The sequence below is a fragment of the Cyprinodon variegatus genome, unplaced genomic scaffold (genome assembly GCF_000732505.1).
Source record: "Cyprinodon variegatus isolate N-32 unplaced genomic scaffold, C_variegatus-1.0 Scaffold630, whole genome shotgun sequence".
In the NCBI taxonomy this organism is placed as follows: domain Eukaryota; kingdom Metazoa; phylum Chordata; class Actinopteri; order Cyprinodontiformes; family Cyprinodontidae; genus Cyprinodon; species Cyprinodon variegatus.
Genome location: NW_015151083.1, coordinates 414,205 through 432,813, shown reverse-complemented (window position 1 = coordinate 432,813; position 18,609 = coordinate 414,205). Strand labels below are relative to the sequence as shown.

General features: G+C 37.9%; 2 protein-coding genes across 3 annotated transcripts in view; both read left to right on the top strand.

Moving 5' to 3' along the window:
- Positions 1–12,873, top strand: part of heatr5b (HEAT repeat containing 5B) — a 33,428-nt gene extending 20,555 nt beyond the window's left edge. Inside the window, exons 25-36 of one of the 2 annotated variants that reach the window (XM_015393227.1) lie at positions 2,030–2,208; positions 2,294–2,362; positions 4,548–4,727; positions 4,806–5,046; positions 5,634–5,870; positions 5,986–6,113; positions 7,284–7,428; positions 7,509–7,781; positions 7,859–8,083; positions 8,206–8,357; positions 10,021–10,234; positions 11,800–12,873. In XM_015393227.1, coding sequence (XP_015248713.1) covers positions 2,030–2,208; positions 2,294–2,362; positions 4,548–4,727; positions 4,806–5,046; positions 5,634–5,870; positions 5,986–6,113; positions 7,284–7,428; positions 7,509–7,781; positions 7,859–8,083; positions 8,206–8,357; positions 10,021–10,234; positions 11,800–12,107 — 2,351 coding nt within the window. In that variant the 3' untranslated portion in view covers positions 12,108–12,873. The remainder of the gene's footprint in view (positions 1–2,029; positions 2,209–2,293; positions 2,363–4,547; positions 4,728–4,805; positions 5,047–5,633; positions 5,871–5,985; positions 6,114–7,283; positions 7,429–7,508; positions 7,782–7,858; positions 8,084–8,205; positions 8,358–10,020; positions 10,235–11,799) is intronic. The other variant, XM_015393228.1, reaches the window with a different exon arrangement.
- A 1,373-nt stretch (positions 12,874–14,246) lies between these two features.
- The window catches only part of strn (striatin), a 43,233-nt gene continuing 38,870 nt past the window's right edge, over positions 14,247–18,609 (top strand). The window contains exon 1 of the mRNA XM_015393204.1: positions 14,247–14,602. Coding sequence (XP_015248690.1) covers positions 14,390–14,602 — 213 coding nt within the window. The 5' untranslated portion in view covers positions 14,247–14,389. The remainder of the gene's footprint in view (positions 14,603–18,609) is intronic.

Below are 18,609 nucleotides of genomic sequence, written 5' to 3'. Positions count from 1 at the left end.
TTTTTTTCACCAAAACTGGCCGCATGCGAAGGGCATCTTTCACTGATGTCTGCCAGTGGGTTCTCAATGCGTGGAGCCGTGTGAAAACAACCAGCATCAACGGCGGGTTTCGGAAGGCTGGGCTGCTGCGGGATGAAGAGGACTGCGAGTGCTCAAGTGAGAGCGACGAGGATGAGACTGAAGTCAGTGACAGCATCCTGAAGTTGTTCCATTCAGACACCGAGGAAGAGGACTTTGAGGGTTTTAGTGCGCAGGAGGAAGAAGAAAGCGATTAATGACTTTTCCTGGTCGCCTGCAATGTTCTGTGCTTTGTTCAATTAAACGTACCGGTATATGCAGCGTTATTTGCGTGTTACCGACACATACGTATATTTAAATGTGTTACAGGTAGCATTCATAATATGTACCGTATTTGTTTGTTTTATCATACGGATTAAATCAAACGTTAAAAAAATGCTCACGTGTAATATCTTTAATTGTAAATATCTCATACAACGTGGGAAACCGGCGGCTTAAAATCCGGTGTGGCTTATAAAAGTACAAAATGGATTTTCTTTCTTAAATTAGAGCGTGCGGCTTGTAATCAGGTGCGCTTTATAGTCCGGAATTTACGGTATTTTATTCAACATGATTCACAGCTCAAATTTCGTTGCACTTAAAATCAAGGTTGTGTCGCAAAAGGGATTATTAAAATCAAAGCTACTTTTTGAGAGAAATACATCATGTATCCTTTTATTATGAAAGATGAATAAGAAAAATAATCAATTAATCAGAAATGAAAAATAAAAGTAAAAAAAAATCTCTAAATCATGTTACAGACTCTGCATCACACTGATAACATTAATCCAAAAATACTGCATATTTGCATCATATATATTTGATGCTCTGAACTTCTATATCAATGCATTTTTTGCACCACGTTTTTTTTTCTCCCACACTGTTTACATTTGCTGACTGCTGCACTTTATACAATAAAAATTTTCATTTACTGCCTGAAAAGCTGTACCAAACGGAATTTCGTTTTATATACACTCTGTTTAAACAAAATGACAATAAAAGTTGTCTAAGTCTAATCGGATCTGATAGGGAAAAAAATCAAAGACTAGATTATTAAGCTATATCATCCTGCCATATGGAGAAGGTTGTTTACATATGCTAGGACAGCTTTGCTCCACATAAAAGACCTTTTAGGATGTCGTCCTTATTGCTGGATTAAATTAGATGAATCCAGGCTGCATTTGGCAGCAAATAGGTTTCTTTTCCAGAGTTGCCTTCCATGTAGATCCAACCTTCTTCCCATCGTCTCTGACCAGCTTCCAGCTGCTGTTTAGGAAAACTTCCCCACAGCATGATGCTGTTACCATTATGCTTAACCACAGGCTTGTTGTTAAGGGCTGTCTGCCATATTGATTTGTGTTATGTTCTCTAGCAAACATCTAAAACCTTCACAGAACAACCAGATATAAATTGGGATTCGGTTAAACACTGAAGAGCTCCTAAACTAATTAGGAAATATATGAAGGCAGTATGTACCCCAGGAGTAAAGGGTGTGAAAAACTAACATCAGATTTTTATTTGTAAAAGAAAAAATAAACAAAACAATATGTCATCCTCCTTCCACTGCACATGTTTTGGATTTCTCTATTATGCAAAATGACAACAAAACATTAAAGTTTGGAGCTTCAATGTGAGAATATGTGTAAGACTTGTCAAAATGCAGCAATTGTATGAAATATTTCTCATTTAGAGCAAATCTTAAGTCTTAATCTTTAGCCTTAAAGGCAGTATTTGTTTTCTAGCAACTTTGCTAACAAAACTATTGCAAAACTAATACAAAAAAATTGCATTTTCTTCTAATTAAAGGAACATCAGACCCTAAATTTCCAAACCTGACAGTGTCATAATATCAATTTTTCTTTGTTGATGATGAAAGTTCTTTTAGATCAGACTTCTGCAAACATTGCCTGTATATTGGTTGTCACCTCTCATAGACCACTCGTTTCTTTCTCCATGTCTTTCCATTCATTAGATCTGTTGGTGCTCCATTTGTCTGACCTGATCCGTATGGCCTTTATGGCGGCTACAGACCACAGTAACCAGCTGAGGATGGCTGGTCTGCAGGCCCTGGAGGACATAATTAAAAAGTTTGCATCTGTACCAGAGCCTGAGTTCCCAGGGCACGTTATATTGGAGCAATACCAGGCTAATGTGAGTTATAAATGGTTTCAGAAGTCTTCAGTGAGTAAAATTAGAGAGAGAAAAAAAGGACTTAATGGAAATTTTATGCACTTAGGTTGGAGCTGCCCTCAGACCTGCATTTTCTCCTGATACACCATCTGATATCACAGCTAAGGCATGCCAGGTAAACTGCTCTGTTCAGCGATATTTCTTTTCTTTTTGTGTGTTATTTCTTTTTATAACCCTTACTGGAGCTCTGTACTTTAGAAGTCGTCTCACTGGGCCCTCAAGGGGATTGCAGCCACTTCAAAGACATTTACAGATTAGTTTACTGTGCTTTAAGAGATTTATGAGATCTAAATTTGAGGCCTCCTTCTTTAAATGTTCCCATTTTTCCAGTTTATTTTTGTTTTGTTTTGAGCTTTGAAAAGAACTTTGTGCTTCAGAGTCTATAGAAATATAGAGACGCGGTTAAATAAATGCTCACAAAAAAGTACTGCATGCACACGTTTGATAAATAAATAGATTTATCGTAAAAGTGTTGACTAATCCACACTGGGTCAAATTTGTACATGTAAGTTCAACACATGAATGCATCCCTTCGAGAATAAAACTGTCCTTTAGAGAGCTACACCTGAACCCAGCACAGTCTTTCAGCCATGGTTGAACTAAAGCTAAGTTTTTACCAGGAAATTTACCCACTTAAGTACCTCCACTTGGGGTGTAAATAATAATTGTTTTGTATCGATACATCAGTCCAACAGCCGACGATCCGATGCATCGACACGTCCGCAAGAGAATCGATTCATGTTTTTTTTTTTTTTCCTCCGGTCTATTTTTATCCATTTGCTCCTGGACGTAATTCTCCCTCCCGTGCTGCGGTGGCGCTAAACCTATTTTCCCCTCCTACCTCGCTTCCTGGTTATACTCTTACAGCAGTGTGCTGCAGTGAGCTTGACACAGACATTTTTAAATTATGCTCAATATTGAAGCGTGGTCTGTGCTACACACTGTGGGTCTAGATACGGCCGAGGCGGCGAGGAAGTGGGGACGAGTTTAGTCTGACGACGGAGCGACATGAGGGCCAAAAAGAGCGGAGATCCAGGTTGAAAAAGGGTCCCAGCGTTCTCGCGCACCTCGCTCTTCTAGCGGGTCGAACTTCACAAGTTGTTTTCCGCAATTTCGCCATAAAAACAAAACAAGCTGTCCTCCTGTCTGCGGCACTGTTTGCGGTCAGCTACAATTTGGGAGAGGAGCACCGGAGCGTCTGCGAAGGGGGCGGGGACGTCTGGAGCCGAGGTATTGCATTGCACTCATTGCACTGATTTTGTGCAGTATTTTTTGATGCAAGGCCTTTCAGAATCTATAACGCAGGGGTATTATTATTTTTCAGTGAATGAGGTTTTAATAGGAATAGGTAGAGTACAACTTTTCTGTTGTTATTTGCTGTTGTTTCTCAAAAAATTGCATAACGATATTACAGCTTTCATTGGTTTATTTCAAATTTGAAACATTGTCTAGCCTGTAAGGTGTATAAAAAAAAAGAAAAAAAAAAAAAGAACCAATGAATCGAATCATATCGTGGTGTTTTTTTGAGTATTGAAAATAATCGAATCGTTGGGTCTGGAAATCGATACTGAATCGAATCGCCATGATGGGTGTGATTTACACCCCTAACCTCCACCAAATCTATGTAGGGATGTTTGTCAAAATTCAGGGTTTCCGTGGGTCATTAATAGTTTAAAGTCATTAAACTATTACTCTCTAAATTAAGGCCTTAATTTGCATTATAATGAATTAAATTATTTAATTATCCTGGTATTTAAAATGATACTTAAAAAAATATACGATTATAAAAAAAAATTCGTCAGATATATTATATTGTGATATATTTGCGCGGACCTGCTTCCGGTTGATCGTAAAGCCGTCGATCGGAAAAGAAGCTCGAGGCGCAGAGAAAGCTGGAGAATGTGAAAATGCAAATTTCAAGAAAATGGGCTGAAAAATGAGGAACTCTGGACATGGCTGCAGCCTGTTGACGGTAAAGATGACGAAGGATTTTGTTATATATTGTTGATGGCATTAAAATTATTTCTAAGGGCATTAAAACAGCATTGAAAAGCATTAAATTAGAGTTACTCATTCCTGTGTAAACCCTGACATTTTTGTACTTATGTTGACACTTTGTTGATTAGGTAGACTCGAAAATAAATTCAAACCCATTCCCAGTTGTGGTCCTTACAATTCAGATAAAATGAACAAAATTGCTATGGCTGTCAGCTGGATGCAGACTTTATTCTTTATCTTTTGCTGTCATTGTTCGAGGACTTATAGAGACTAACGCCTCTGTTTTCTGTTTGTGTTTAAAGGTGTGTAGTACTTGGATTGGTAGTGGTGTAGTCAGCGACCTCAACGACCTGCGGAGAGTCCACAACCTGTTGGTTTCATCTCTAGACAAGGTGCAGTCTGGGAGGAGCTCCTCCAGTCAGCTGTACAGTGAGAGCGCCACCACCATGGAGAAACTGGCAGTGCTAAAAGCCTGGGCTGAGGTGGGGTGGAAGATTTTAATATTTGATCATTTTTACGCCAAACATAATCTGATCCTGCTGGCCGTCTGTTTTGGACAGGTTTACGTGGTGGCGATGAAAATCAAGAAGGAGGCAGAGGCTAAACCTGCCAAACCAGTTGGAAGAGGAGATGAAGATGAGGAGGAGGATGATTTGGGTGCAGATGTGCTTCCTCCAGACAGCTTGATCACCTTAGTGCAGCCAGAGCTGCCGTCTCTGAGCCGACTGTGGCTGGCCATGCTGCGGGACTACGCTCTGCTCACTCTGCCTGCTGAGTTCTCCAGTCAGCTGCCTCCTGATGGTACAGGACCAAGTATTTACCAATAAAATTGTTTATTTTTAAAAAAAACTTCTGTTTTTCTGGAAGATTTCAGGTTTTTCTGAATGGTTTTATATTTAATATAGTGATGCAAAGTAATCCTAAAGCTTCATGTAGAGAAATATCAGCGACAGGTTTGTATCATAAATGCCCTTTCTTGTCAGCGAGTTAGAATATCAACAGTAAGGTCATTTTTTCAGTAATTTAGAATGTAAAACTAATTCAACATAGATTCATGTGTTAATGATTACGGGTTAAGGCCAAACTAACTCCCTAAATTAGGTAAAAGTGTGGCAGAAAATGGTGCATAATCGACAGATTCTTCTTCGGGGTTCTCAGTTTTAAAAAGTCTAATTAAAAAAGCATAACATGAACAAATACATATAGAAAAAGAAAAGTGTGCAAAAATATATATATATATATTTTTAACAAAAGATAGAGAGAACCAGTTATTGTTATAATGGGATCATCACATAAATTAATTATGTTGGTTTTGTAACAAGCTAAAATCTGTAGTTGGCCGGTTTAAGAAACACTTTCCATTTAATGCGTGTTTTTTTTTTTCTCAGGTGGAGCATTTTATACCCCAGAGACGATAGATACCGCAAGACTCCACTACCGTAGCTCATGGGCCCCTGTGCTGCACGCTGTGGCCCTCTGGTTGAACATCACAGGCTTTGGAGCTCATGATAATCAAGAGGATGTCTCATCAACTCCCTCCAAAGGTCCAGGCGCTCCTCAAGGAGGCTCTTCCGTGAGCAAACCTTCGGAGGAGTCGGTCAAAGACAGAATGCATCTTATGCTTGGTAAGGAATCTTGGAGCCTCTAGCAATACTCTATGCTATATTTATCTATTTTCTTTGCAGCTAAATTCTAGATATTAAATGAAAAGATGAAAAGAACTCTTAACATCTGTCTCAGGTGTCAGCATAGAGTTTCTGTGCTTCCCCCGGCCTGAAGAGCCCATAGAACACGTGATGTCCTGCCTGCAGGCTCTGTCCACTCTGCTAGAAACCCCTTCTGCTAAGATGCATATGGCAGAAGACCAGGTATGGAAGAACCTTAAATTGGAACATTTCTGTACTAATATTTTGCAGTGAAATGATATAATTTGCATCAATCTATTAAACTTTAGGAACCTTCTTTCTTGTTTAAAGTATACATTATATGAATATTTTTAGATTAGATTAGATTAAACTTTATTGTGATTACACAGGTACAGGTACAAGGCAACAAAATGCAGTTTAGGTCTAACCAGAAGTGCAAAAGCAGCAAGTGCAGGATAAAAAATGGTTCTATAAATACAGGACGTGGGTATTTCAACTGAATGAGTATAGAGATGAATACTATTATAAATAATGAATATAATATATCGATAACTAGTGTTATGAACTAAATTTACAGCTGGATATGTACCGAATATAATATACAGATGGATATTACTATTAAAAAAAAGGTTTTTACAGTTATGTACAATAGCATAATATACAGATGGGTTTTACTATAACATTAATAAGTAGAGTTTGGCCAGAAGCTATCTAAATTAAAGTGCAGTGGAAGGTAATTGCATTTTCTCTATATATATGTGAAATGAGGGGAAAATGGGAAATGTATAAAGTTTTCTAGAAATAAAGATCAGAAAACAAAAATTTTGGATTTGTACATGAAGAGGGTCTATTCCTGTTTGAAAAATAACGTCAGTTTAACAGGATGGAATCCAGGAGAGAATCTGTCAGCATCAACGGAAATCAAGCTTTTCTGGCCAAGTTTGAGCAAAGAGTCTGAATTTTATGCTGCATCTTTTCAGCCTACAGATATTTTATAATTAATGATATTAAACACACCGAGGTATCCTGATTTAAACTTTTCATTGTGTCTCTAGCTGTATGTGGTCCTGCTGGAAGGGAAATCTTCCCAATCCCAAGTCTTGCAGGTTTTGATAGGGCTGCCCTGTATTTAGCTCTGTTTATTTATGTTTTTTATTCCCTGGTCCTCCATTAAGACCATATTTGTAAAGTTTTAAAGTTTCTCCAAAGTTCATGTGGTTGGCCTGTATTTAATTTAGAAGTATTAGAGTAATGCTGGCTTGATCACATATGATGGTTTTAGTTTATCTTTATGAAAATAAGATGGTTTACAGTTTGTCAGATGAAGGCATTTACATTTGTTACATTTTAAACTGATATTTCTGATCAACCGTTTCCTGGACCCTAATGTAGCTACTAGCAGTGGAGCTCCTGAATGTGCTCCATAGGCTACTGCTGACAAGGGATCCACCTGGAGTCCAGCTTCAGGTCACCGCTGTTGTCCAGGAGATCATCAGAGCTGCACAAGACCATCTGCAGCAGCGAAGGGACACCAGAGGTTAGGAATGTTATGTTTACAGCTAAGAAAGGACGTGTTCTGTCTGCCGATGTCTGAAGCGTCTCTTGGGTTTGATGTAGGGAAAGAAGAGGAAGGTGAGAAAGATTCTCCAACCAGCCTGGGAGAAGGCGGGGACACAGGGGAGCTCTTACCTGGAAAGTCGCTTGTTTACGCCGCCATGGAGCTGCTAGTGTTCATTCTGGTGCGCCACCTACCGCAGCTTAATTCTCGGGTGAAGGAGTCCCCCAGTCATGCTCCTCTGAGACCTCAGAGACTGCCGGATGAAAGCGCTCGCCTGGTGGCAAACACAGTCTCTATCCTGGCCGAGCTGCCTTCGCTGTGCTCTCCTGCTGGTGAGGCCAGAGGCAAACAACAAGTTGAAATGAATCCAACCAAAGTCCATCCTAAATTATTCTTTTTGTCTTAACAGGAGCAACAACCATTCTTCCTACAGTGCTTTTCCTAATCACTGGGGTATTGAAGGAAACTGCAATTAAAGCTGCTGACAACTCTGTGCCTGTTCCTGTAGCAGCTGCTCTGCAGGGCATTAAGACCATCATCACCTCACCCCTGGCCCGACAGGAGAGCATCCAGAACCAGTGGACCACCCTGGTTAGGAGCAGCCTTGCATCAGTGCTGGAGTACTCGCAGCCAGGTAAAGCAAAAACGCATATTTAAATAAAAAAATGGATCTCAGTTTTATTCTTTCTAATCATAAAAGTAAAGTTATGAAGCAACTTCACAAGCAGAATTACACCATGTGTTTTATTTTTATAGATGAGTCCAGACCTGACATGGATGAGGTCAGTATGTTGACAGCAATAACTCTCTTCCTGCTGTCAGCCAGTAGTGAGCTTGTAGGAGTGATCGTCCTGCAGAACGGCTGCATGGATCGCTTCCGAAACGCCCTCAACTCTAGTGATCCCTGGGTAAGAAAATACAAACACACAGGAGGGACAATATTTTCTCATTTTGAATTTAAAGGCCCCAAACTATAAAAGTATCAACAATGAGGCTCCCAGAGCATGTTTTTTTTTTGTTTGTGCAGGAAATTCCTCTCAGATTAGGCAGACAGCCTACACAAAAAAAATCTCCTTATTCAGCCCTCCTCTGGATGAGCTGTTTTGGAGTGAATGAATTTAGCATAAGCATTATTTTTTCAGAAAATAGAGATTTGTAAAGTATGGTTTGCATTTGATTCTGCTAGGTTGCAGCTGCAGTTTTGTTGGAGGATGTTTCTTCCAGCATCGAACACCCAGAGACAGAAACTTTCATCCATTCTTCTTTGCAAAATGGCTAAAACTTGTTTGGGTTGGATGGAGAATTAATGTTCAGTCTCAGTTTTTATATAACAGGGTTCCCGCGGGTCCTTAAAAAGTCTTAAAAGGCACTGAATTCTTCAAAATAAAACTAAGGCCTTAATTGGTATTAAAATGTCTTAAATCAGTCTTATTTTTTTAAAACATCATAAATAAGATTATTTTTATTACAATTTATTTTTGTAATCTAAATAAAACATTAAAATAAAATAAAAAACATTTTTTATTTAAAAGAAAATAACGGCTCTCCGTTATTGGTTCCGTCCCGATAGCGGAACCAATAAAAGCATTGTTGCGGCCGGGACATTTGGGAGATGCACCATTAACTTTTTATCTGGAAAATATGAACAAGTGTAAATGTAACGAAAATTGGCTCCAGCCAAGAGTTTTCTCCATGGCTAAAACCAGGGAACATACATGAGGCTTAGTGGATTTTGTTTAAGAAGAGATTCAAGCTCGGAACGATGGGAATTAAGGCAGTGGAGTCGCACATACGAAGCACGAAACACAAAGCGTCAAAATCTCAAAGAAAAATAGCTGCAAAAAAGACTTAGCACTGGTTATGTTGTGGCTTTAAAACTGATTTGTTTTGTTCCCTGCTAAAACAAAGTTTATGAATTCAGTTAAATATTTGTTAAAATTTATCTGTCATTTGTGTGTTTTTAGCTTTCTTCCTGTATGGGAAGCTTTTCAAAATTTGAAACATTAGTGCAGTGGTTTATGTTAAAATAAACCTTTGGGTTAAGTTGTCGCAAGCAGGTTTTTCTTGTGTTTCTTGTGAATTTGGTCTTAAATTTTTATTTCAAGTGGCATTAAAAAGTCTTAAAAAGTCTTATGCTGTAGGAACCCTGTAGAACCTATAAAATGTATTCTTCCTGCATTGTCCAGTTTTATAAACCATCCATCTAAACATCAACTCTAACTTCACATTAAAATTTGTTATGTTCAGTGGTTCTTAGGATACATTTTTTTCATATTTTTTTTTAATATTCTTTAACAAATATCTTACTCTGTACAAAACAGCTAACTACACACAGGTGGACTACATTTACTTATTAGTTGACGTCTGAGGGAATTTAGTTGCAGAATATTAGGTTAGATTAACAGAGCCACACCTTTAGCATTTTATTTATAAAATTCTAATGGATTCTAATGCAAATTTCAAATAAAATATGCTTAGTTTTGTTCTAACCTTAAAAAAAAGGAAAAGGTTTGAATACTTTCCATATTTAATCCCACCAAGTAGACACAAATTACACTTTTGTTTCCTCAGGTTCAAGCTCGGTGTTACCAGCTGCTTCTGTCAGTGTTTCAACACTCCAACCGAGCCTTGTCCACTCCTTACATCCACGCCCTCGCTCCACTCATGGTGGAGAAGCTAAAGGCGGTGGAACGCAGCCGACCGGGAACTGCTGCTGAGCTGCAGGCCGTACAGGAGGGCATCAGGGTCCTAGAGAATCTGGTCGGAATGGGGGAGGAAAAAAACAGTGAGTGCTTTTACTTAATGGACCTCTGAAGGGCTCTTCTATTGTTATGATGCCATGTTGCCTTAGCTGCAGAATTTAGAGCTCAATGCATCAGATTAAATTTAGAATCCCACCGCTATCTTAATGTCAGTTTTATTATTGATTTTACCATAACATTATATCATAGCGGATATTCTCTTTTCCCTTTTAAAAAAATGACTCTTCACATGCAGAAGATGTTCATATTTAGGCATTCTGTTGTTGTTTTTTTTGTTCTTAGGCGAGCTGAAAGATGCTAATTGTATTTTTTTTATGTGTACACCTTTTTTTAAATATTTTTATTAATATAGTAATAACTTTGCTTGTAAAAGCAAATAATCCTAACCAAACGAACAACAAATCCATTGAACTTTATCCGAATGCTTTGGTCAGAAGAGATACAAATAGAGCTTTAAACAGCAGATACTAGGATTCTGTGGTAAAACAAAGAAATGTTGGTGGAAAATAAACAAACATCCTCTCTTTGGTGTTGTGTGGGATCTGAGGGTCTGTTTGTTTTGGAAAACTCTTGAAAACCTTGTTAGAATAGCTGCCATTTTGGAATCTTTAAGTATTAGGATGTTGTAAATATGGGCAGATACAGTCCTAATGGTCCCATAGTGAGGAAATGTGTCCTTAGAGAGCAGCATGGTGCTTCACTGCGCAGCATTCTTTGGTGAAACTTCCTTCTTGGGGACCTAAACTTGTTAAACACTCAGCAAAAAACAAGAACTGTGTTCTTGTTTCCAAAGTGACAAAAAGAAAGAAATTAATTTTGCCTCCATATATTCATGTTTAACAAGAAGCTCAGCTGCCACACTCATAGAAAGGCCAATACCCACAAAAGTGAACACAAGAGCAACAAAATAGCAGATGAAGCATTATGGGGGAGAGCAAAATGCTTCGTATTAAATGTAGTGTCATGCAGATGTTCATATTTTATCCCTGCCTCTGCCAGTGGATCCTCAAAACTCTCCATAACAAAACAGATCACTGTACCTGTATTAAAGGGGGAGATTGCTGACCTTAATACAAAATGGGAAAAACATCTCTGCTTTGGCTACTTTACTGCTAAGAAAGTTCTGCCCAGAGGTTGTGTTAAGAGCAAGCAGTGAGAATCCCCGATACAGGGCTGGGAGAACAAAATAACGTTCTTTAATTCTTACAGCTCTGAAACAGAGAATAAACTTCACTTCTGGCAGAATATGTAAAAAGCCTAAAAGTGTCAGTTTGAGATTCCTGCAGCATCTTCTGGATGCAAACACCTTGCTCTCTAACCACTAGGTCACCCCAAAATATGGTCGCTTTTTCCAGAAAACTGAAAAAGGATCAGCACTAGGACTTCAGAATTTGAAAACCAATATAATACTCAGTGGTTGAATGAACATGGTACAGCTTAAGCACAGGTTGGGTTGCTTTGTCAGGTTGGCTCGGTCTGTAACAGTGGAGAACAGTGCAACCATGACTCCAATTGGTCTCTCAAAGTCATGATTCTGAATGATCTGCATTTACTGTTAATTTAATACATGTGTTGTTTGGTTCAACAGGAGTGCAGCTGTTGGCTCTTCTTGTTCCAACTCTCATCTCCTACCTTTTGGATGAGAATGCCATCTCCTCCGCTCCCCCAGTCTCTAAAAACCTGCACGATTTTGCCCTTCAGAACTTGATGCGAATCGGCCCACTGTATCCAGCTGCCTTCAAGACAGTAATCGGGGCAGCACCAGAGCTTAAAACGCGTCTTGAGTCCGCTATACGAGCTAACCAGGCCAGCAACAAAGCCAAGGCAGCAGCCAGGCAAAATCAGCCAACTGTGCAGGCTGCGCCTACGATTAAACTCAAGACCAGCTTCTTCTGAGCACCTCAACATGTACTGCACTCTCTCAAAACACTTTATGCTGTGTTGGCGTTTTTTTTTTTTTCCTGATGGCCATTTACTCCTTACCATATTTGTTATTCATCTCTGTTGTAAAATGTATATATTTATTCTTCATCTCATCTTTGTTTTAAACTATTCTGAAAGTCTAAATGGTCGTTTGTAAACAGCATTAAATAACCTTTTGATCACTTTAGAATGCCTGCTTTAACATCTCAAAAATTTATTTGATGAATGTATCACATCCAGGCTTAACTTTTGTTCCCTATAAGTGACGAATACCATTTAACCTTAACTCAAGGCTGAGGTTTAGCCATGTTTTTCATCTGATTTTCACCACCATTAGTTTGGAGGTTACTTTGTCTTACAAAGTATAATTCTGTGTATTTGTTAAATAGTTCTTGCAGTACCTGAACCTTCAGTTCTGCCACGTTTATTTAGTTTTAATTAATATTTTTGCTGTGAATTATGTCTTAACATTCCTCCTAAAAGCGATGGAACAAAATTTAAAAATGGAGCCAGCTTTGAGATTGTGTTGAAATGTTTTTCTTTTGCTAATGAAAGGCGCAGGGTATATTTTGAAATTTAATGATTGTGCTTCAGATTACATTAACTGTTTTTCCCCATGAAGGAATGGCAACCCTCACTTGTATTCACTGCTAATAATTATGTAAACATTAATTGTTTAAACAATTTAAGAATTTTGGGGGAGTTTGAATAAATTTTCTTTGACTCATCTGTGTTTTCTGAATGTTGTGGACTTCACCTTATTGTTTTTATGAAGCCAGAAAAACAGTAGTCCAGTGAGGAAGAAAATCTTGAAATGTTCATGTCTTATGATTATATTCTGGAAGAGAACCACGAAAAAAAAAAAGCTGGACTGGAGGTATTTTTGCAAATGAAACATTTTACTTAATACTTCATTTATTCATATCTATCCATCAATTACTCATATCAATAAAACTGCATCTCAAGCACTTGGCTATGTTGACTATGGCTTGAGTTGGTTTTTACAGGACCAAGTTGTGTGTGATTAGACCACGTCATCTGCTGCTGTTACTCCACTATTTATGTCCAAATTCTAACCAGTAACCTACCAGGACATTATAGTTGTTCACAAGTCCCTCTTTTAACAAGCATAAATTGTGAATTGATTAAAACAATTTGGACTTTAACGTGGCAGCAGGTCAGGCGCATTGCTCCCATTCAATGCAACGCTGGTGCAGATTTTATGTACAGTAAAAGTATTAGTGTAACTTTTGTAGTACTCATCGAGGTACTTTTAGTGGGCTTACTTTTCAATCTTAAAACAATTTACTTATTAAATAGATTTTCTAAAATAAGATAACATAGCCTAGATAATTGTCATGTAATTAATCAAAAGTAAACATTTTAAGTATGTGAATAATCTGTTTTTATTCTACTAAATTAAGGTGATTAAGTGCTTTCATAACTAATAAACTTTGTATTAAAATCTTATTTGCGCATTTTTTTTTTTTTTTTTATTGATTTGTGGAATTTTTGACTACGGAAGAGGATTAGGGCCACTGAGAAAAAAAAAAAGTTAACTGATTTTTAAATTTTATTTCATTTTAATATTAGAATTCTGAGGAAAAAAGTTCGAATTCGGACTTTTTTCCTCAGAATTCTGAGTTTAATCTAAAAATTCTGACTTTTTTCCCCATATTAAACTCAAATAAATTTTAAAAATCTGTAAACTTTTTTGTTTTTTCAGTGGCCCTAATCCTCCTTTGCAAACTGGAGATAGGCTCCACCCATAGTCATAAGAAAAAAGTCAGAATTCTGAGATTAAAGTCAGAATTCTGAGAAAATAGTGACAATTCTGAGAAAAACTCAGAATTCTGACTTTAATCTTAGAATTCTGACTTTTTTCCCCACATTAAACTGAAATAAAATGTAAAATTCTGTTCATTCGTTTTTTTCAGTGGCCCAAATCCTCTTCCGTATTAGTTCCCCCAAAAATGGATGGTGTAAAAAAAAAAAGGTGATTTGGTCACTTCCTGTGTGTGCTCTCCGGATAGTCCGGTGAACAAATCGAGCGTTTCATTCAGCTTGTTGTGGGCGTGGCTCCGTTGCTGGCGTCACTAGATGACAGCTAGCTGTCAGAAAGTGAGTTCACCCTGAGTCGAGTGGAAGGAGCGTAGTCGATAGTTTTTTTTATTTTTCTTTTCTTTTGCGCCTCCAATAATATCTAAGTATATCGACTCGGCAACAACGGATCAACCTCCCCACCGAGCCCGGCCATGGATGAACAGGCAGGGCCCGGCGTGTTCTTCAACAACAATAACAACTCTGTTTTAGCCGGCGGTGGGAAAGGACCGATGCCCGATGGCGACGGAGGGGAGGCGGCCAGGGCGCAGTACAGCATCCCGGGGATCTTGCACTTCCTGCAGCACGAATGGGCCCGATTCGAAGTAGAGAGAGCACAATGGGAGGTGGAGCGGGCCGAGTTGCAGGTAAAAATGCTGCAGTGTGTGTAGCTTCCCGTAGTTTCATCTCTGGTTGTGGTTTGAATGATCTGTGCTTTTTAAATCCTGCTGAGTTTCTGTTTGATCGCCCTGGCTACTAAGCTAGCTCGTTAGCTTTAGCTCAGTTAGCCACAGGAGCTACAGCGCCCCCCTCATCCAGCTGCACGACGACTGTTCTCGACCTTTTTACTCTTCATTCCAAACCTTAAAGCCCGTCAAATATTTATAAGACTATATTTAACAATTACTTTTATTCAAAATATCTAATAACCAAACCCAAATGACAGCTATTTACGGTCAAATTACTTATTGTGTAGCAACGTAGATGGGTTCCTGCCTAAATCTATAGCTTTATCGTCTAAATGTTTGTTTTTTATGTTAGTCCTAATTTCAAAACACAAAAAAATAATATTTGTACATTTTCTGATATTCTGTTTTATTTGTGGGAATATATAATAGTGTTCTAGGCAGTGCGTAGCCCTGCGAGAATCCGGAGTCGAGATTGTTTATCCAGCTAGCTTCCATGCTAGCATTAGGAAGAGGATACTGTCCTGTCTTTTGTCCAACTTTTCTTACTTTAGATCCGTATGTTATTTACTGTGTATTTATACCTTAATTAATTCCTCTTAATCAACTGTTTGATAAAACGAAAGAAGACATTAGATTTTGATCCTTAAATCAAAGTGATAGGTCGAGTTAGCAAGCCTGGATTGGAGTCTTTAGCCTGATCACACTATATTGGTTTGATGTTTAGATTCACTTTTAGGGTGTTTACAACAGTATAACACACAATTGTGAACATTGGGGACTCGTTTACATATTCATAGGAATTGGCAGGAGAATAAACTTCATTTTATTCCCCTCTGCCTTGCATCACCATAGTCACTGTTATGATTTATCTGGAAAATACTTTTATTATAAGGTTTTCATAATTTTGAATGGTTTAAACAGTGCAATGATGGTGTTTGACACAAAAAAACAAACATATTTAGTGGATAGTTTTTAAAAAAAAACAATTAATAAAAAAAATAACAACAACAAAAAAAAAAGAAAAATTAAACAGAATTTTCTTCAGGTCAGACATTCTAACTGGTAAAGTTGGAGGTTCCTCTCCTTGAGCTTGAACATCCTCTTGGCTGCTTGATGTCTTATTAACTTTACATCCTATTCAGCTTACAGTGTTTCATTTGCTTTCTGAATACTTAGTGAGTTCGCATTGGCAATTAATAACGTATTATGGGGAACAAATGAGAAACTGTGATTTCTTTTTGAAGACGATGAATTTGATGTATGGTTGGGATTGTTATCTTTGTGCTATTTGACCACTACTGTCTGCTGCTTGATGGTACAGATATGAGTTTATGTAGCAACAGGTGTATAGCACAGGTGGCATTGAATACATTTGTTTTGTTCCATTCATTTTCGCTTACCGCTTTGGCAAGCCTCTAATTGTCAGGAAGGGTCAAGAAGCTCCAGTTCCTACCTGTTTTTGTCTGACTGTTGCAAACTTCAGTTCAAACTGCAGAGTTTTGAAAGCATCAAAATTGATTTTTATTCCAATTTTTGCAAGTAGAATAAAATAGCACAAACCAACAAACTCTGCTAAAGTATCTTTGTTTGCTGTAGGTTAATTTGGTCCAGATGTGATGAGTCTAAATGTTAAACATCTTGCAATGGAGCAGTCTAAATTTGTTTGGATCGAAAAATTGTTCTTAAACGCCTTACACTGCTCTTGAGTTGGTGGGACAGCAATGAAATGCCATTAGGTCAAAAACATAAAATATATTAACACACACCATAAACATTTAAATGCTAATTTTAAACTAATAAGTTGAGAAGATGTGATAGAAACTAAGTGTTTAAATGCTGTAGTTAAAGGTTTTTTTTTGTTTTTTTTTTTTGGTCGTGATTTAAAGGAATTAAAATTTTTGTAGATCCCAGGTTTGTTGGGATTTTGGTCCAGAGTTTCGGAGCATATTAGCTGCGGATGACTAATCTTGTTAAGTCTTTTTTTCAGGAAACACTGTTGGTGTGATGTTTCTAAATCATCTATATGTGACAATTAACTCTGAAATGTATCTACGGCTATTTTGTCCTACAGTGCTTGCCATTTAAGCCAACAATAAACAGGGAGTTTTGTCAATCTTAAAGTACAGCTGTAATATAATACATTTTAACAGCAACTTTTTTTTGGATAAGCTGCAATTGCCTTAATTTAGTTTTATTTTACACACAATTCTATTGAAACTGTTTGGCAAATATAGCTTCTTAAAAAAGAAAACAAAAAGGACATGCTTTTTTTCTTTGAGACTGGTTCAGATAGGAAACTCTTTAATCAATTTTCTTAAATGTATTGAAATTATCAAATAAAAAAAAATAAGTTTTAGTTTGAAAAAAGAAGGCTTCTTTAAAAAAATTATTGGAGCTTTGACTTCAACACATAACTGAATATAATAGGTTGACTATTATAGTGGAATTAGCACTAAAAATAGGTGAAAGTATCTTAAAGGAAAAATCTGGAATCCTGAATGTGGTTGACCACCTATCCTAAGAGCTGTTTTATTTTTGTTGAAACTTAAAACTCCTTAAAAAGCTTAAAACTACACAAAGATGAATTATGAAAAATAAAAAAGTATTGTTTAAAAAGATAAACAAATTAAATTATACAGATAAAAAAAAAATATCGGTTATCAGGATCTTAGGAATGTGCTAGAACAAGTTTTTTACCCTGTTGGAACTTTTTAAAGTTAATTATCTTTCATTTTCATCGCAGATAATTAGTGCCAGCATGTCTTCTGAGTCCCACTGAATGAGCTCTGGTACCGCTGATGGAACCTGCCCTGTAGTGTGAGATCAGTAGTATTAGATCACTCCTTTTTTTAGGACATGAGCATTCACTTTATCAGGGTTCAGTTACGTTGCAATATTACATTTACCCCCCCCTTACCGTACCTTTCAACTTCTGACCCAGTTGTAAGGATTGTCTTTTCTGGATCACATTGGGCAGTAGTTTGTAGTTTGACTGCAGGCAGCTCCACGGGGAGCAGAGAGGGGAGACACTGCATTGTTGGTAGATTGATGACGTATAGCTCGATCTAACTGGTTTTTTGACTCAGCCTCCTGCAGCACTTTCATCCTGGCTGCTGTACTCTGCTTCCTGTCTGCTGTAATGAAATGAGCTTATCGGCAGAGCAGCCGCTGCAGCAGCGGTACGATTCGACGAGGTTGCTTACGCGGCTTTGTGGGTAGTTTGTTTGTGGCGGCAAAATGGGGCGCGCTCATTTTGAATTCTCCTTTTTTCGTTCGCACTAAACCCCAAACATAATCGACTTTCTGTAGACCGTTTCAAACGTCTGACTCACTCATTTATTGTACAATAATCCCTCCAACTGATCCTAAAAGGGATTCAGCTTTTGTCTGTAGTGGAAATTGGTCTTAGTCATTGTTTCCTATCTTTATTTAGCAGTTCCTCAGAACAGTGTAGCAGGTACAATGAAGGCTGTAAAGCTTCCTTATAGGTTGTAACCTTGTGCTATCCTTGAGGAATGCTTACAGATAATGTACGTCTACATAGAATATGGTGGATTAACATTTAGTAATGAATAATGAATGGCTGCATTGGACAGGATTCCATATCAGAAGATGCCAACTCACTACTTCCTGCTGCAGCATCCGATGCCCACATCTGTGTTTTAGTCTGGACTCATTGGTTGCACCTTTAAAACAAAACAAACATCCCTCTCAGTTTTTTTCTTTATTATTTTAAATAAGCGGTTGCTTTGACAAAAACCAGCCGTCCGCTAAACATGTGTCTCAAACCAGGTGCTTGTAGAAATGTTGCTCAACCAGCCTGTTAACTGGTCCGGGGGCCACTCCTCTTCGCCGACAGGGCAAATAAAGCTGCTGTTGTGCCATTTCTCAGTTACTCATTCACAATTAAATTCAGTGGGTGTAATCTTTTTTTAATCAGTTCACACACTGGTTATAGGTGAGAA